The sequence below is a fragment of the Centroberyx affinis genome, unplaced genomic scaffold, assembly GCF_046629955.1.
Source record: "Centroberyx affinis isolate AG114_WGS23_722 - 3 ecotype Tasmania unplaced genomic scaffold, CSIRO-AGI_Caff_v1 ptg000249l_1, whole genome shotgun sequence".
Classification (NCBI taxonomy): Eukaryota; Metazoa; Chordata; class Actinopteri; order Beryciformes; family Berycidae; genus Centroberyx; species Centroberyx affinis.
The window spans coordinates 62,526-83,183 of record NW_027278932.1 but is presented as its reverse complement, the minus strand read 5'-3'; the positions used below and the strand labels follow the sequence as shown (position 1 = coordinate 83,183).

Sequence of the window (20,658 nt, the reverse complement as noted above, 5' to 3'; positions counted from 1 at the left end):
TCCTTGACAATTTCTGAAAACTACATGGTTTTCCCATGCTATATATTTCTTTTGTCTAACAAATAAAATAAAATCAAAATCTCTCCAGTAGTCTTTACAATAGTCTTTGTGAAAACTAGTCCGCAGCTGATGTGACCCTTAAAAACTTGACCCATGGTGATATGAAGGTTGTATTCGAAGACTGACCACTGACCAAGGACCTGGACATTATTCAGTCACAGCCAACCATGCCTATGATATGACAGTGCTGGGTTATTGTCAGGTAGAAGCCATCTCACAACTGAAATCCCACTGAAATGCATCAGACGTAATGGTCTTGGCAGAGGGTGTCAAATGAAAAAGCTGATGTTGACGGGTCACAAATTTCAAGCAATAACATGGTTTCAAATAAAGCTCATAAAAGCCCATCTTCTAAAGCTGCCAGTTGGTACTTTTCCATCATATAAGCTGCCACAAAAACAGGAGCCACTGATTGATGTTCTGTTGCAGAAAGTATTCCAGTCTCAACTCCCACAATGTGATGCACTGTGGTAAAAAGAAAAAATGAAGAAATTATTTGCGTTACCAAACTGTGCATACTTTACGATTCATGAAATTCAAAATCTTCACCCTGAGACCGGACTAGGCTTCAGTGCGGCGCCTGGTGATGCTTCCTGGGCTGCATCTTCAGCGGCTGCAGACGGACGGGTCTTGACGGCCAGTTGGGGCCTCGTCCGTACAGTCTGGGACATACAGGCTCGTCATTGTCAAAACAAAATGGTAGCTGCTGTAAAGACTGGGCAGTGTTTATGATGGGTAGCAGGAATGGAGGATGGACTGGAACGGAGGTGAGAGAATGGCAGAAGGCGGGCAAAACAACTGTCGTGGTCAGGCTGCAGAATGGGTGGCAGGTATTATGTAGCTCCTCAGGAAAGCCCATTGAGAAATGTTCAGTGTTGGGGTGAATCGCACCGGGTCTGTGTGGTTTCTGTTCAGACTGGATCATTTCCTGGATTTTTTTCACCAGGACCAGCCTGATGTGGTAGAGTCTCCGTGAGCTTTGAAAGGAATCCAAGAAATCCGCCAGTGGTGTTTTTCCCTCCGCGAACTTTTGAAAGAGCATCTGTTGTGGGAAATATTGCGTTATTTCACTTTTTTTTTTTTTTTTTTTTTTTTTTTTGTGTTTATCACACCCTTTTCAGAAACCCCTTAAACACTTCTGTATGTATGTGAAAAACTCTGGAGGACACTGGTGATTATGCCATGCTCAGTGTTGCTTAGTCACTCATTTCACTCTTTCTTACATTCAGTAAAACCCTACATCTCTCTGCTCTGGATGTCAAACCACAGTCTCAGTGTGTTGGACCGATTCATCTTGGTGAAAGGAGTGGTGTTGTGTTACTGGACTGGCCACTGAGTGCAAGTCCTGATATATATCAGATAGCCTAAAGCAACCTAACAAATGATTTCAGTTTTGAATAGCAAATAAATAATCCAAACTGTAGAACCTCTACTGGTGGAAAAACTTAAGCGAACCTCTAAATGCTTCATACTGAGAATGGGTTATTCATCGGTGCTAATTTGCTAGACTAATTTTCTCACTGATTGAGTCTCACTGAACTCAATGTGAGATTTAGGCTAGTAAATAGCATGGAAGACCCATCATTAGTGCGAAGTATGGCTGCAGGTAGGGGCCTCCTTTGCTTCAAAATTAACTACAATCATAAAATGAGTCATAAAATCAATATGTTATATCATTTGTACATCATACTGTCTATATTAGGACAAATAATTAGCAAGGTATTCATAGCACATATTCAGAGTTTATTCAATGAATGACATCACAGATTGATGTAGCCTAACTCAATAATATCTCAGAGAATAGATGAATCCTTACCTCACACTCCTCTTCGGCCTGGCTTATGTTTTTCAGGAGAGACCACTGAGCGTTATGAATGCTGTATTTTTCTGCTGCAAAATGATAGAACAATTTTCATCATTTTATCAAAATTAGCAACATCAAAATGTGTGGTTGGAAGGGCAATGCAGACTCAAGACAGCCAGGATTTAAAAAAAAGAACAATAAATACAGAAATAACATTTAGTGGACTTTTAAAACTCACCAAGTTGTTCTTGTTTGGCTTGGATGATGCTGGTAAGTTTTTCTAGTTCCTTGTATTTCATTGCAAGCAGCACCTTAGCATCTCTAAATGAAGGTTTTTGAGAAAGACTGGCTTTTGCCAATCTACGATTTGAAGCCAGCATGTTCTGTGTAACCCTCTTCAGTCCCTGAAACTGGAAATGACCATTACACTTTAAGAAAAAAGACACAAGTGAAACTAACTTTCTAAAAGTCTTCCTCTTGACTTGATGATGTCTACTCCTTGGAAGAATAATTAGTAGCTATTAATTATTATTATTATTAGCCAAATCCCGAGATTGAAAGGGTGAGAAAACATTTTTTTTTCTCGACTCTAAATCACTTGCATAAAAAAACATGTGTAGTCAACATGTAATCGCCCTGTAGCCTATTACAAATTACTACGATCCTAATAAGACTATTAGGCTATTTCTGCCAGATTGCTCACCTTCTGACTATATCTGATAATCTGATCTATTTTCTCCTCATCCTCCAGAAGTTCCCGCAATTCTCTGGTCCTCAAAACACCAAACTGTGCCGACAGAGACATGTCTGATCTCTGCTATCAGAAAACTTTGGTCTGTGAATTCATCCCTGCTCCATCCTGCTGCCCAGTTTATGCAGCAGGGGCGCACCGGTGTCCTGTTAAAAAGGTAAGCGTGGGTCTCCTCTAATGCTGCCTTCAAGGGCTCTCCGAAATATCTAAAATTAGGAGTTGAGCACACATGAGTCCCAACATAATTTACCTGGGTTTCCGAAATGTAACGTTTAGGGAGCTGTCTTGAGAGGAAAACGTCAGATAAAATGAAAGTGGTGTCTCCAGCTGATAGTAAAAGCGATACATATTATTATTATGTTATTGTTTGGCATTCCATACAAATTATTTCTATTTTCAGTGTTTAAACTTCTTGGTCCATTTTGTTGTCATTGAACTAGATACCATGACAAGCTATATTCTAATTTTGAGATCAGGATTCATATTTTACGAGGAGCATTGGAAGGCAGCAGCAATCCGCTCATGTTGCAGGATAAAACATATGGTATACCACAGAGATTAAACTGTTTAATCCCCATGTTTGTTGTGGTGTCAAAGATATAAATAAGAGGATAAATATCTGTTCCAGCACGGAGAAACATGTCCGCTAGAACCGACGATCTCGCACATGCGCACATGCATACTCAGTTTCGAATTTGATCCGTTGTTTTAGCTCGTTGGTGGAACACTACTAAAAAAAACTAACTTTGAAGACATCTCTACAGCACAGTACGTTGTCAGTAGTTTGCCAAGAAACGAAATGTTGTGTTGATAAATCAAATAAACATCGGAATGATTCTCAGACACTCTTATTTTCCTACTGCTCTGCTCCGCAAGATGCATAAACGAAGAGGGAAGTACGCGCTGCTTCACTCTCTCGCTTCATATTTTTCTCTTTGACAGCCAATAGCTAATCCGCGGGTCTGCTCAGCTAGTAAAATTTGACCCCGGTGGAGACTCACCTGTGGCACGGCTTGCATCAAACTGACAGTACGCTGATTTTAAAAGTGCCTTTATTTGGGTGTAAAATGACAGAAGATCCTCGTTGTGCGTTATCGACTCAAACCAATGATGAGTAAAACGCTGATTGAGAATATTGCTACAATGGCTACAGACAACTCAACGGAAATCTGATAATTTGGTTGATTGTACCTGCTAGGCTATATTGTTTACAATTCACACAGCATGACAACAAAGATGGAAGGTGATCTGATCTAAACTGCTGCCAATTATTTTGCTGTCCATGAAAGAAAATGATTCTCTGCAGATTCAATTGATTAGTTTTCTATGGAGAAACATTCAGGTAGCTTATCCTCTGCATCTATAATTCTGTTAGCCTACCTCCTTTCGATTTAATGTTATTAAATTGTAATTCTTTCTCTCCTTTTTTTTGGCTTTTTTGGCTACATATAAAATGCATGTTATTATTATCATTATAATTATTATTATTATTATTAGGCCTACTCAATTATTACTGTCATATAGGTTATTGTAAATGCTGAACATTTTCAAATTCAATCTCATGCCCTGCATAGTCACACAATCTATTTTTAATCTGCTGTCATTCATTTTTTTTGTCATGTTTTATCACAAGGATGTTATTCCTACTCTGCAGGAGTCTTTCTAACTTGGATTTTACAGTATTTATGCATTAAAACTGACTAATGACATCCAAACTGCCCTAAATAACAATAGGTATCCCTGTGTGTCTTATTGACATCCTGGCACTACTAATATGGGGTTTTCCCTTCCTCAAGCAGCTCTCAGTGAGGTCTGATATGTGTGACCTGGGCTGTTGGCCATGACTCCTGATGTCTGTGTTTGTCGTCGTTTTCCCTGAGTGGGGCGGAGCCTCTCAACACATCCCACTGTACAGATAACCACTGCTCGCCTCCCTCAGAATAACCCTGCCTCAGCTATATGCAGCCACAGTTAATCCTTAAGACGAGCGCTTCTCATCAGTGAAAGTCCTGCCCTGAGACACAAAGGAGTTTCCCCGCTCAACAACGGCAGCACAGCATGCAGATTAACCACGCTGATCGTAAACGCAACACCCTACAACTGTGTAAGTAAAGCAAATAGTTTGTGTCATTTGATGTTTTAGTTGTGGTTACACAGAATTTTACTTGTGACATGTACTGGGTGCAGATTAAAGGGGATTTGTAAAGACCGGTAGGCTCTTTGTGTTTCTGTGTCTCTTAACTAAGAGACACAGTTGTATTTATCATTTTCAAAAATGCCAGTATGAATTTCAGATGTGTTTTATAGCTTTGCAGACAGTAATGACATACACTTTTCATCTGTGCAGGCACAGTCTTGCAGTAACATTGCATGTTCAAGCTCTCTACCTTGTTACATAAGAGGCTTTTCAGTTCTCTGAACTGTATTTTAGGCTACAGTGTGTCATGTGTCATAAGAAGTTCAATGTTATGAACTGCTAGACTCGTCATTTTCTGTGTCTTTTTTATTTCTACTACCAGGGTTGGGGTCAATTCATGAATGAACTCATTTGAAAAAACCTGCAGGAAACAGAATTGGAATTGATTTGGAATTTCTGGAAGTTGAATTGAATTAAATGAAAATCAATGTTTTGGTTTTAGATTAGATTACACGTATATTTTCAATATCTATAAATGCTAAAGGTACCTTTCAGGTGGTATTGGATGCATAACATGCAATCATAATGCATCCATAATGATTGATAATGATAATGATTAATTTAATTGATTTGCTTGTCTTTTATTTGATTCATAATGTTTGATTTATGTTTAGCAAGTCAAGACAAACTGTCTTAGAAGTGGAATTTGATGAAATATAATGGAATTCTGTCTCCTGTCATTCCAATTCAATTCCAATTCTGTTTCCTTGGAGCTGGGTGACATTCCAATTCCAATTCCAACTCCAGGAAGTGATTCATGAAAGGCCCAGAACAGAACCCTGTCTAGTACTACCCATAATTCTCATCTGAGGCTTGTGCCGTTGCAGGGTCGTGATGTGTCCAACCAGCCGGCTCTGGTGACATCATCAGTGACATTCAGCCGCGAGTGAACAGGAAACCCGCCGCCATGAGCGCGGACGGCGTCTGCAGGCCGGAGCTGGACTCCGAGAGCCACGCCGAGATGGACGACCTGGTGGCAGCCATGAACGTGGCCGCCAACCGCTTGACCCCGCCTAACGGCTACAGGTCCGGCCCTCCGAGGACCACGCCGCACCGCATGCGCCTCTCAGACAGGAAGCTGTCGCTGCAGGAGCGGGGGAGCCGCATGGCCCGGCAGCCCACCATCGAGACCAAGCGGGTGTCCATCACAGATGCTGAGGTGAACTGGACGGAGAACTGGGATTTCGACATGATTCAACATGTTCTGCTCTCACATATGGAGTTACTTGATGCTTTACTGATTGAATTTCACCTTCTCTTTCCCCAGGATTGTGTTCAACTCAACCAGTATAAACTGAAGGCTGAGATTGGAAAGGTGAGGAGTTAATACAGTATATTTGACATACACTACAACAGTGATTCTCAACCTTTTTCATATAAGGACCCTAATTCAGTACACATTAGAGCCACGGACCCCCATTGGATGAGATTTTGTCTGTTGAACCCAAATTTGAGAATATATTTTATTGTTAGATATGATTTTGTCCAGAACTCCATGACTATCTGTATTGTAGATAGAGAGATAACAGAGAAAGTATGATCAAAATAGTCATTCTTCTACATCCTCTCATTGTGTTCACTTCTCGTAAATAAAATAATACTGAAGTTTAACAATTCATCAATTTACTGGGGACCCCCTGGAATCCCCTCAAGGACCCCTGGTGGTCCCCGGCCCCCACGTTGAGAACCACTGCACTACAATAAACAAGGAGTAGCAGTAGAGGTGCTTGAAAACAATTTAATAATGCTGTTTTTGTACCCTAGGGTTCATATGGAGTGGTAAAACTAGCTTACAATGAGGATTCTGAACAGTACTATGTAAGTTATATATTGATTTGTGCATTCAAGGTCCAATACTTGTGTGTTTATCGGCACCGATAAGTCACTCACTGTGTCTTTTATTTAGGCGATGAAAGTTGTTTCAAAGAAGAGGATGATGAGGCAGTGTGGGTTTTTGCGTGAGTGAAAATTTCCCTTTCTAATCAGAATATTGAAAAGGTTAATGATTACTGGGCATTATTGTGGTGCTGGTGGTGATATGTTTGCGTGTGTGTGTGTGTGTGTGTGTGTGTCCAAATTCAGGCCGCCCGCTTCCTCAAGGACAGAAACCACAGCAGGACCTGTACATGAAACCCATGGGGCCGCTGGAGAAAGTGTACCAGGAGATCGCCATCCTGAAGAAGCTGGACCATCATAATATTGTAAAACTAGTTGAGGTTAGTAATATGACTCAACACTTGCACGTCTCTCCCTATCCTGCATCCGTACACACTAGCATGTTTCAAAGAACATGCTAGTGTGTAAAACCCACAAAAGCTTCACATATTCCCACAAAGCTTATTCGTATGTAGAACAAACAAATTAAAATAAAGCACAGTAATTCATGCATTTGTCATGTTGTTCATCACAAGCATTTTGCACAGCAGCAGCTACAGACTATGAGACTATGAGCTAACTGCATATATATCTTGCAGGTGCTGGATGATCCTGATGAAGATGGCCTCCACATGGGTAGGGATTCATTCTTCACTTTCTCATTGATTGGCTTTGGCTAAAAATGTATGAAAACAAACTGGAAGAATCGTTCAATTCTGATTATTTGTCCTCTAGCTTTCGAGTTGGTGACGAAAGGGTACGTTTTCTGTGCATTCATGCGTTCTTCCCAAGTTCCCAAGTTGAGATACCGTATATTGGGTAGTTGCAGAGTATATGACTTATCACCATCTACTGCATTAGCTGGTATAGTCCTATGGGATGTAACAGGCATATTTACTCAGTTTTTTGCCTCATGTGTCCGTCAGCCCAGTGATGGAGCTTCCCACAGACAGTCCCTTCACAGAGGAGCAGGCTCGCTTTTACTTCAGAGACATCGTCCTGGGAATAGAATACCGTGAGTTTATACCTTTCTGACTTGATCATTAGTAGATTTCAGTAAGTCAGTACACTCACAACTCTTCTCACACTTATGTTCTTTTATAAAACAGAGCTGTGCTCCTCAATTCTGCTTGGCTGATTTGTAAAACACCTGATAAACTCACACCTGCTTGCATGTGTTGACCGAAAATCAGCACTTATACCAGTACTTCTGTGTTGCTTAGCAGACACTTTGTTTAGTTATTTTGTTTAATTATTATTGTCATTTAATATTACTGATAAAAAAACCCACAGTAAGCTTGGTACCACCGATCAGCCAAAGTCACTGTAAAGCAAAGGCTCTTGTTGCTCACTGTTTAAATATAAGACTTCTAACCTGATCAGCTGTAGCTTTAAGTAAATCAATACACTTGTTTCTCTTTCTGTGGTCTGTCTAGTGCACTACCAGAAGATCATCCACAGAGACATCAAGCCTTCCAACCTGCTGCTGGGGGATGACGGCCATGTGAAGATCGCCGACTTCGGCGTCAGCAACAAGTTCGAGGGAGCGGACGCCCTGCTGTCCAGCACAGCTTGGGACGCCGGCCTTCATGGCCCCCGAGACGATAACTGAGCATGAGCAGAGCTTCACCGGCAAGGTGGGGGGTGTTTCTGTTGTTGGTCCACTGTAAATAAACAGACTGTTGATTGTTAGTGAATTACTGATTTGTTTTGGCTGTGATTCATCATATCAGACTGTGTTTATATTTGAGGCAAGAAATTATGTCCAACTACCTACTATGAGTTTTTTCAATAATGACACAATCCTAATAATCCTTGTGTGTGTTTACCAGGCGTTAGACGTGTGGGCGATGGGAATCACACTATACTGTTTTGTCGTCGGGAATGGTAAGCCAGCGCTCACCAAAATGCACTTTGAATGAAAAGCCAATGGACCAAATCCATAATTTTAACATTTTAATCATTTCATTATCATGATTTTCTCGTTCTCAGTGCCCTTTTTATGATGAATATATTGTTGCCCTGCACAATAAGATCAAGAACAAGCCTGTGGAGTTTCCAGAAACGTAAGTAAACAAGAGGAAATGTTTCAATATCACTATTTGTATTCCCCACTAGTAGGTATGGCTTATAATAATGACATTTTACCTAGGTTTGTCTGGCTGTTGTTAGTGGTAGGCACTGATACAATATGAAGTCGGTATGGGCTGAGACCACAGCCCATTCAAGACTATATAAGATGCACATCCTTCTCTTTTTTGCACATGTAAGAGAATATTTTGACAGCATGTGACACAACTGTAAAGGTGTTATAGGAGATGGGAAATAACTGATTATACAATTTGTGGTAATTTGACAGCTATTTCAACAGCATATGTAGTATTAATACCATGTTGTAGTCTAAACTAATGATTAGCAGTGTAGTTTTAGCAAAGTGGTGTTAGAAAAATCTGATGTACACAAGGAGAAGAAAATGGGAAATAACCAGGAAATAACACACAAGCGGGGTACCCACCTGTAGTTTCCCATCCATTCCATATATTGATAGGCCATCAGTAAACCAAATCTAATCATCGATTCTACATAATTTCATTATATATGCCAATGTTTTGTTTGACAGGCCCGTCATAAGTGAGGAACTGCAGGAGCTCATCCAAATGATGCTGGATAAAAATCCTGAAACAAGAATCACCATCCCTGAAACCAAGGTGAACAGGGAAGAGAAATAATTACATCCGCCTCTGTGTCTTTTTCACGATAAAGGTGTTTTATGTGTGACTGTATGTGTTGTCACAGCTCCATCGGTGGGTGACGGAGAACGGCTCGAACCCTCTTCCTCTGGAGGAGGAGCACTGCACTGCGGTGGAGGTGACGGAGGAGGAAGTCCAGAACAGCATCAAGCTCATCCCCAGCCTCTCTGCTGTGGTGAGTCGGCCTCCGCTCTTAACTTAACACAGGAAAGGTCAAGCCGCCCTCGACTGGCTGCTGTTTTGAATTTTCAAATTTAAATATCTCTCTAGGTTTCAAAATGTTGCTCTTTTTTCTAGGCCCTTTCTGTACAAATCAGTACTGTTAAGATTTTCAAAATCACACAAGGAAAAAGTAGTTATGACTTTTTTACCCCCTTCAATTGACAGCTTGGTCTTTAGTTAGTAATAGTTTTAGCTCATATAATTTAACCAAATACATCTGGGAAACATCTAGGAAACTGTAGCATTCAGGTCGCAAGATATGGAATTATAACCTATTTAATGAAGGAGTCCTTCATTTTAAAATCACAAGGAACTGGAGAGGGACTGTTCAAAAACCATAACAAACATGGAAAGAGGCTCAGTGTGTTGCACATACTGTAATCTGGAGCTGCCACAAATTCAGGATTCTTCAAAATGAATAAATTGCAGCCACCAATACGCAACCAAGTGTCTTAGAAAAACAGGGTTTTCAGGGATGAACACCCAAAAACAACCTAATTTAAACTTAAAATTTGTGAAGTTGCAGGTTTCATATGATGGGAAGGGTGGAGGGGGGGGTTGTTCAAATGTCTATGTTGGCATTATTGGTTGGAATTTGTATGTACGCCTACTGATACAAAGTAACCACTAAAAATATAAACATACACTATTTTTCATGAAGTAAAATTACTGTGATTTTGATATTAAATCCAAGAAAATAAAAATCCTGTCAATTGTTTGGTATTTATTGTTAAATAGGTGTATGTTGGTACAGAGAATTAGCTAACGAGGTGAAAAAAGTAAAAAAAAAAAATAATTTCATTGTGTGTTTAAGTCCTCTAACTCTCTTTGATGTCCCCTGCAGATCCTGGTGAAGTCCATGCTGAGGAAGCGGTCTTTCAGTAATCCCTTTGAGTGTGAAGGCAGGCGAGCTGAGAGGTCCATGTCTGCCCCCGGAGGTCTCCTTACGTAAGTAACTCTGCAAATCCTGGCTGCTCCGCACTGCCCAACTGCCAGCTATGCGATTAGTTCTCCAGCAGAACAAAACAGCAAGCAGACGCCAGGTTATAAATAGGCAGAGTCGGATACATACAGTATATAATATGTGTTGTATGAGACGCTCACATATTAAATATATTGGATAACAGCATACAGTGCAATGCTGTCTGATCTATCATCATATCTATACCATTAATCTTTGACTGCTGACTGTAGTTCCGGTATTGGCTTTGTTTTAGTCCAAACGGCTCCTTAAATTAGCAGCAGGCTCAGGCAGATAAAAGCATTTGTCCTCTGCTGATAAGCTAAATGGAAGCCCCTGTGGTAGAGGTAATGGCTGTGCTGCTTTTGTTTTCCATTAACAAGCCAGGCTTGTCTGTGGGGGGCCGCTGGCACAGCTAATTACGCCTCCATGTGCAGAGATGTAGAGCTGCAGCCATCCTCCTCCACACATAGCAGTCCAACTCCCAGCCTCCCACGCTGTGGCATGCAGCGCTGCAGTCTCTGTCCCCCATGTGATGAACAAACATACCTGACATATGTGATTTCTCAGGTGATTTTCAGACTCCGCTAATGGGGGCGCTTTTATTAAAGGTAAAAAAAAAATTAAAATCAAACACGATATCACAGACACCACTCTTTCAATTTTGATGAAACTTGGAGAGATGATGTATTTTGGCACTGGTTTCTAGCATTGACCTGATGGGGGCGATATAATTAAAGGTAAAAATGTCAAACTTTGAAAGGCCGCTGGTCCGATTTTGACCAAACTTGGAGGGACGATGCTTTGTGGCATTGTGTTCCAGCGTTTCAAAAATGACTCTGGTTGGGCTGAAAGGGGCAGAGATTTGAACTCAAATATGATATCTCAGCCCCTTAATCGCTAGCTAGTCCTGTCAGGCTAATCTCAGACACCACTGGTCCAATTTCGACAAAACTTGAAGGGATGAAGCATCTCAGCACTGTGTTTAAAAACAATACACCTATTAGCCTGATGGGGGACGCTATAATTAAAGGTCAAACTTAAACGTGATATCTGACACCGCTGGTCCGATTTTTAACGCAAGTTGGGGGGATGATCTCGCATTTTGGCACTGTGTTCTGTCATTTACATAAATTACACTGATCGGCATGATGGGGGCGCTATAATTAAAGATAAACATTTCAAACTTTGGACTGCTACACCTGCAGGCCAATTTGGATGAAACTTGGAGGGATGATGATGCATCTTGATTGGTCCAAGTAGTGCCTGCATCATTCATGTTTTCTTGTCTATCATTGTGTTGTAAGCTGTCTGAAACATGTCCTCTTATACTGATGTATGATTATGAAGAAAGATGTGTTGCTCATGATGTTGGAGACACTTGCTGACATTGTCCTTCTCATTACCATCTCCTGTTCACTGCAGCGGCGCCTGGGGCTTGTTGGGGTCATCACCTAATGTTCACCCCTCCTTGAGGTAAGTGTAAGCCCAGCTCATTGGTCTCAAACACAGTGCAGCTCATCAGCTGTTACACACATCAACGTTAAGAGGATTCAAGAGAAAGGAAAGTCAACACAGAGCGCTCAACAACTCGCTGTACCTAAAATAGACAGACACAAGTAGCTGCTGAGCGGTTTCTGTTGACTTTCCCATCTCTCTTTGTCCTCTTGAGGTTGGAAAAAAAAAAACTGACGAGCTGCGCGGTGTGTGACACATATGACAGTTTTTAGTGTAGTGTTGCCCCTCCCCCTCCTCATCTGCAGTCTCACCTACCTTCAACCACATGACAGAGTGTTTGTCGCCCACAGGAAAGTCAGTAATGAGGGAAGCAGAGAGGAGCTGGAGGACTTATATGAAGATGATGCGTTTACAGATTCCAACGAATAACCCCCCCCCGCAAAGAGAAGAATGCGCAGGAATTTCTTTCTTTTGTAACCTTTGTTTCTTTATTCCTGTCTTTCTTTCTTGATTTCTTGCTTTCCTTTCTTTCATGCTCACTGTCGTTCATTTTGCAAGTTTTTCTCAGTGTAGTGCAGCAGACTGTATGCGATAATTTTGTAATATATTTGAGTTTACCAAATAGTGCAAACAAAATTAGACATAAATATGCTCATTTTTAATATATTCAGTGATTACAAATCAGATGCTAAATTTCAGATTTTTTTTTTTTAACACTCACACTGTTTATGGCGCATATTTCATCTACAGATGGTATGATTCATTGCGTATTGTGATAGTCTCAAATATCTGTTGCAATGTGCTTCATTGATATTGGGCTGCTGTTAAAAATGTAAATATGCTGTAAATACGCTTTACATTCTTTCATACAGCTATTGAAAGTAATAAAAATGTTATTCTTTCAACCACTGACTGTGAATGACTGTAGAATAAGCCTCAGGGGTTTTGAGTAACTCTTATGACATACAGCAGTGTACCTGTTGTGTTGAATGTGTAACACTAGATGGCAGCCTTGTGTCGATCTGTATTACTTTCTCTTTGTTCCATCCTTGGCTTGCCTCAGTGTTGCTCACTATTCAGCACCATACTTTCTGCTTTTCCTGCCTATGACCAAGCACATTTGACGGATAATGGCATTTAAAAATCTCTTGTAAATCACTCTGTAAATACAGTAACCAGCATCACCGTGTATTCTTACCCAAGCTTTATCAATACTCTGCAGCCACTGAGACGAATTCATAAACAATCTGAAAACACTGTGAAGCTCTGTGTGGAAGAGTAGCATGAATTCATTTTGTAAGACCTGGTTTCAGGAGCAGTTTCGCTGTCGAAGCACTTCATTCTCCAGACAGTAGGGGGCAGCAGTGTGATGTAGTGAGTAGGGAGACCATCCTTTAACCAGAAGGTCTAGGATGAAGCCCTTGTGAGAGCGAGTTTACACCCTGCTGAAGTGTGCTGGAGCAAGACACTGAATCCTAACTGCTCTGTTGCTGAACCTGCACTTTGATTCCCTGTGGAGGGTGAGCCAAAGACACATTTCTCCTTTGGGAATCAATAGTATCACAAGGATAAAATGAAACTGCATATAGTTCAATTAGATTTTCTAATAAGAATAAGGAATTTTTGATTTTTAATATAAAATAACATCTTGCAGGCTTTCAAAAAGAATGGGGTACCTTGGTTTTTCTTGACAACAAACACAACAAGCGCATCAGAAGGGCAATAGATGTGTTTAACCTAACTGAGAATAGTGGGACTATTTAGGGGTTTCACTGTGCTATAAAGTCATATGTGTAATGGATGGTGATTTGCACTGACTCACAAAAAACCTTAACAAAACAGCTCCTGAGGTTAAGTTGATCCCTACAGCTGTGTGGGAGAACATTCTTTTTCATTATTTGTGGGCAGCAGTTCATGCAAACATCTTTTCTGTTTTCTGGAAAATATGAAGTACATATGAAATATGCCGGTTGTTCTTTTTTGCACACATGAAAAAACAGCTGTTAATATTCATTTTTAGAATTGCATGTTAAACATTTACATAATTTGAGATTGTCAGTGAAATGAGTGAACATTTCCATCACTACAACAAAGTAAAATAAAATAAAAATGCCTCTCAAAGACAAAAAAATATATATATATGAATGCCAGATTAATAAAGGCATTTTTATTTAAAAGTGATGATGAGTACCTTGGACCTCTTGGTTCAGTCACTACTTGGATATTTTATTCAATGTGTATCCCAGCACTGTTCTCTTCTCCTTTTATTGTGCTGCAAAAATAGACGGTTTTAGCACTGAGGGGGAGGAGGAGGCATGATGCTGCAAAATGTAAAATGCCTGAGCAATTGAAATGAATGCATGCAACTGTTGCTCAGTAGTCACTATCGCAGCATTAAAGTCCATGCAGAGTGTCCTGATCAGCACAAATTTCAGGTTCATCAGGTTGAGCTGTGGATACAGATGAGACGGTCTTTGTTGGAAGAAGCCCACAAGTCCAGTAAGAAGAAGACGCACTCAGGCCCACTCTGCATGTGTGATGCAGAGTGGGCCTGAAGGCTTATCTGGAGGTGCAGGTAGTAGGTGGAACAGAGCCGCTGATGGTCTGAAGCAGAGCAGAACAACAAGGAAAACAAACAATGGCAACAAGTATTGAGTAGAGAAAAGAAGCTGCGGATATACTGTATTTCACTTTTAATTTCATTAAAATGTGCTGCTAAATAGAGCAGTGTGAGCTGGTGGAAAAGAGAATGGTCTTGTGTGAGAGATAGCAAAGAGAAAATCAACCAAGACTGTGATCATACACAGAGGAAATGGGTATTGTGTTATGAGAGAATTTGTTGAGCAGAGGACTTCAGCAGAGGATGAGTAAAATTGTAAATGTTGAACAGAATATCACCAATGAAACAATTCAATCCACCTCAAAGTACCGGCTATGAGATTGCATGAAATAAATTTGTTAGATAAAAGGAGGCTGAAAAAAACCATCTGAAAATATATTATCAAAATAGAAGTGAACAGCCAATACAAACAAATGAAAGCAGCAATTTCATTCCAGCAGGTTTCAGGTCCATACAGATATCAAGAGCTGAATGGGAATGTTCAAGAGCTCCACACTGACGGATTTGCATGCAATTTGGTGATCATGCTTTGAAAGGAATTATTGACAAGTACACCAAGTTTCATACAGTGCAAAAACCACTCTTGAGTTATAAGGTAATAAAGACATCATATCAAAAGTATACAGCTGCACAACTAGATTTGAATATAGCAATTTGTCATTTGTAGCCTCTCTATTTGATTTTTCATCAAAATGGTAGAAAGTACATGATGGTAGACTTTGATGGATCACAAGCCAAGTTTATTGTTAGCATAGTTGTGTGTGTGTGTGTGTGTGTGTGTACAAAGTTTCACATTCATTTCAGTATTGACTTAAAATTATTGTGCCTGCATCTGACCAAATAGGGTCACATTGCAATGGAAGCTGTGGTGGCACAAATTCTATTATAGTTAATAAGTATAGTTATAGTTTATAATTTATTGAGTGGCCTAGTAGCTTACAATTCAATAGTCTCAATACAACACAGGTTTAAAATATAGAAAATGTAAACCAGATCCTCCATGCGAGCTGCCATGTAAAATAAAAATACATTAAAATTAAACGAAACAATCTTTTACGCTCTGTAAGCATTCATAAGATAGCTTGTATTTTTGCAGTCAGCTCATTTTTCTGCCAGTGCAGCTATGTGGAAGACCAAAGAGGAATGTTTCTGAGCAAAGATTTCTGTGGAAACAGTTGCCATGCAACAGGACAATAGTGCTCTCATAGAGAATAGCAACTTAACTATATGGCTGCTCTTTTCCTGAGCCGAGACTGCCAGAGTAGTCAAATCCAATGCAATATTCTATTCTATTCTATTCTATTCTATTCTATTCTATTCTATTCTATTCTCTATAAATATCTCTTATAAATATATCTTATAAATATATCTTATAAAATATCTATTATTATATTATCAAATGCATAATGACATCTTTACTTTTAAGGCAGGATATGTCAATGTTTTTCCCTCTGATGTTTTTTGTAGAAGGGCAGGGGAAAACTTTGCATCAGAGTCTGGTTCCACACCCAGCGTCCCTTCAGTTTCCACTTTCAGAGCCAGTTGTCGTTCATATTTGGATATTTAGCTCAACACTGACCCTTGCCTCTAACTGTTAACCCTCTATTCCTCTCCACTGTGCCACAGCATCCGAGGTTTCACCCCTTCAAACTGCAGCTGGCTCCACGTCAGCGGTTTATTTGATCAGTCGCTCTCTGTGCCGATTATTCATGATGAGTGATCCCACCGGCCCGCTATCTACTGTACGTCCCCCAGGCAACAAAGTGGATGGAGACTTTTTCTTCTCCTCCTCCCTGATGGGAAACCCCTGTGCTTGCATGATGAGTCACCAGCTCAGCGCTGGCATGTCTGGGATCAGGCAGACCCACAAACACTGGAAGGTATAATTTAGATTTCAACCAGCTGGCACCTGAGAAGCTAATCGTTAAAATGAAGCATCCACTGTCTTTGACTGAGCTTTCACTGGTTAAGTATGGCAAGTCTGACACTGTAAGGTGAAAGAATATACAGACACACCTCACACAGTAGAATAGGATGTACAGGGTTAATATTCTAATGCACTGAATCTGAGTAGAACTGATTTAGCCCCAGCATTAGCAAAGGTCCTGCCTGAATACATTTGAGATGGAAAGCAAGAAAGGCAAGCAGGACGGCAAAACTGCTTATTCATGATAGAGGACAATAAACTGCATGTCATACCTCAAACCTAGCAGAGAACAAACACAAGTGAGTCCATAATACCTAAACGTCTTCAAATTACCTTCTAGGTATTAGCAGTTAATTATCACGTTGTCAGCTAGTCTGAGGTGGGAGTTAAGACTTCCAAAATAGATTCACATATAATGTGCAGCTGCACACGGATGTTTTAGTCAAGTAGATTTTCAGTTTGCACACAGACTTTCTCATCTCACTTTCCTCTTTTTTAGTATAGAAAAGAATGGGGAGATACATGATGAGTATAGACTATGTGTCCATAAAAATAACCAGAAAAAACATGGCATGCAGTAAAAAAGTCACTTACTGATACAGGTATCACTAAAGTAAGTAGTAAGTATGATAAAAGCTCTATACATTAGGCAGCAACTGCAGCATAAATTCTCCTAACTTCTCCTAACTGTGTGTGGCCTCCACCTGCAGACTACCCACCCCACTCACTGACCAGAGATAGGTGACTTCCTCTGAGGGTGAGCAGACTGTGGACTATCCAGGGAGGTTAACACTCCAAGAGGTAACCGACCCCCCCACCAGTGCCCCCTCTTTACAGTAGAAGAGCAACAGGAGCAGTTTTAATACACCTTATCATCAAAAAGCTCAACCCATCTTGTTTTGGACCTACATGTTTCTAAATACTGGGGATACTGGGAATATCATGGGCCTTTCACAGAATTATGGCTACTACAGGTTTTATGCAAGTTTTATTCACTCCACTTTATAAAACACTGAATAATGAGAGTGGAAAATTTTATCACAAGGTATCAGCTCCCTTGATAAGCTTGTGTCTGCCCTCCAATGGGTTGGTAGTTGTTTTGCAAAGGATGTAGGCTGATGTAGTGAAAACAGCAATTTCTATTCATTTTAAAGCATTTTAAAGTAGGTAGCATTGGCAAAAAAATGGTCAAAATTCAATCTGAAGATTTTCATAATGGCCAAAAACACATTTTCTCCTAATCAGTATTTTAGGAGAAATATATGATATGTATCAGGCTTTGAGTGTTTATTTTGTAATAAAAGGTTCTTAAAAATTGGTGAATAATCTCCATGAAATGCAAGATTTAAAAACGATATTACTTAAATAAGAGTTTAAGTAATGGAGTTATAACATTCTTCAGTTATTCCAATGCATAGTAGGTACTCAGTCAAGAAGTATGGTGTGACTATGATGCTCGTGCAATGGGAGGCCTGGAAAGAACATGCAGAGTGACGTAATTTGTAGAAAGGGGAGGGGGACTTAATTTTAGACTCACCTTTTACAAACTTCTGTTCATCGCACAATTCTCTGTAGCTGTGCTTAATCACCTCTGCTGCTCATTTGGTAGAATCTGTCTGATCATCAAAATTGACAAACGACAAGAGCGTCATAATTGAAATATTTAAACTCACTGACAGCAGCGCCTGTATGGATGTTGTCGCGGGGCAGATGGAGAACATAAGAGGGGATGAAGCTCGCCCCTAAATCATGTGACAACCCCTTTCTGCAGCGTATCATACGCAATGTATACTGGAATGTTTTGGGACAAGACGCAACCTAAAATAGTTTCTTAAAACCTTCGGCTGTGGCACTTTTGATAAATAATACAGAGTCTAAATGTTAGCTTGAATAATTCATTTTGCAGCAGTCATGCATAACTGCTGTCTCCATACCGAAAAGTAGTCTGCGTCTTTCTTTGTCTTATCATAACTCTATGAGAAACAATGCGAGAAATTATGTGGTAGAATGAACTTTAAGAATCAGTGGATCGAACCTAATTGTTATCTGTGCGTTTTCATGTCATGTGATGTGTTTTTTTTGCTCAGCTGGGGTTAAAACGGTTGAATGATGTTATCCAAAGATATGATCCCTCACCATCTATATAGAGGCATAGTCTCTATAGTGAAGAGCCTGTCACATTGATGTCTCTGGTCTACTCACTGTCTACTCACAGGCTGCAGGGAGGCCTATTTATAGAGCTGTCTCTGTTCTTGGCTTCTACATTGGTCCTCTCTCTCTCTCTCTCTAATGGGTTGGTATTTCTGGAGCGGTACAGCTATTATCTTTTTTGCATCTTTGAGGTGCAGATCACGTTGAGTCACTGTTTAGACTTTCGAAGTTCTCAAAATCCCAAAGTGTTTTTCTACGTCTCTGACATGCTGTGCAGTTGAGCCGAGCGCTAATAGAATCTCCTGTGTGGATTCAGCGCCGAGGAACAGTGATTGCATTCATCATCTTATATGTCAGTGCCATTGTGCCGAGGCTCCATCTCTTATCACGTGATCGGTCGTGAGTTGGCATATTACAAAAAAAAAGCACCTGCTACAAAAATCACCCCACTCCCAATCCACAAAGGGACGTTTATCTATTCTATTTTTGAAATTACGCAGCATATTCCTTCAGGGACGGTGCGGTAACATTTGAGGTTTGATGCTGTTTTAATTACTTGTGAATGAGACTTCAAGAGGCCGGCTACCTTGTTCTCCTTCACCACCTACTGCTGCCATCCAGTGTCCAACACACAGAGTTGCCACTCTTGCCCCAGAGCGCCGACAGACCTGACAGCCTCTAGTAGGGTTGGTGAATGAGGGCGTCTCCAACTCCACAACGACTCAACGGCTCAATGAGAAGCATGAGCCGCAGGGGTTTAACTGCCTTTTAGTGCAGGAGTTTGTAGACAGCAAGAAATACTGCATCCTGTGTCGAGTTCACAGTGGAAATCGAAAGGCTGCAACGAAGCTTATGGCCTTCTGACAATAAACACTGACCTCATATAGTCTGAATGTACTAAAGCAAACTAGGAGATGACCTCATTGGGATGACAGAAACAATGATGCAGCAATATACATAAGAAAAAACAGGTAATCTGATGTTCAGAGAGTCTTAAAAAAGCTAGAAGAAAAGACTATTTAGGGGACCGGAGCTGAGACAAACTTGAAAGCGCTCATGACAAAAATAAACCTGTATCATCTTCAAGATACCTGGCTTCCACAAGTTATTTTTGAATCTCATCTCCGCATGGACAATGTCAAAGCTAATCACTGTTAACCTATTGATTCTGCGTGATCATCAGGACTCCTCTTACAGTGATGATGGCGGTGGAAAATGGCATCATACTCGCTGTCTGGGAAACCATAAATGCTAAAAAGGGATTAGATCTAATGGTTCGGAGGGCCTTCGCCCATGGGTGATATAATTATGTTGTTCAAATGGCTCGATGATCACTTGTGCCTTGTCGTCCTGGGATACACGCCTCCCCTCAGGAAAGTAATGCTTCATGTGATGAAGGTAATCACACAGAATTGTTATTGTAGAAGTGGAAGTGAACCATGCCAGGAAATGCAATCAGCAGCACAGAGCCAGCAGAACCATTTTCTGTTTTGTCCTTATCCTGCAGATGTCACCTTTAAAACACCCTCTTCTCTGAGGACCTTGATTAGTGATAACACATCAGTTCAGTAAGCTTTGAATAGATGTGTACATATTTTATGTGAATACCAAACCATAATGAATCACATATTAAAATGAATTATAAAATCCCTATTTAATTTTATTTTCTTATGCAGAATTCTTACTGTCTTATGAAAACAGTGCTGAATTCAATTTGTAATTACAGATTCAATTAAAACCCCACCAATAGGCTTGAAGTAGAGTGTGTGTTTGTGTGTGTTGGAGTATACTGTCACCACCAGGCACCAATAAAGATGATACCAATGTCCCTGAAAGAGTAGCGGTGCATTAAAACACAGGGTGGAAGGCAGGTTGGTGCTGA

At 40.4% G+C, this 20,658-nt stretch overlaps 1 protein-coding gene across 1 annotated transcript; it reads left to right on the top strand.

Annotated features, from left to right (window-relative positions):
- The first annotated feature begins 5,719 nt into the window (after nucleotides 1-5,719).
- On the top strand, nucleotides 5,720-12,507 carry camkk1b (calcium/calmodulin-dependent protein kinase kinase 1, alpha b). Its single transcript, XM_071544811.1, is given in 17 exon segments — nucleotides 5,720-5,971; nucleotides 6,080-6,127; nucleotides 6,577-6,630; nucleotides 6,719-6,770; nucleotides 6,895-7,028; nucleotides 7,287-7,323; nucleotides 7,423-7,444; nucleotides 7,614-7,702; nucleotides 8,124-8,260; nucleotides 8,262-8,324; nucleotides 8,520-8,569; nucleotides 8,676-8,753; nucleotides 9,308-9,395; nucleotides 9,484-9,612; nucleotides 10,504-10,607; nucleotides 12,046-12,096; nucleotides 12,429-12,507. Coding segments are annotated over 17 exon segments (1,467 nt in total).
- Nucleotides 12,508-20,658: the final 8,151 nt, after the last annotated feature.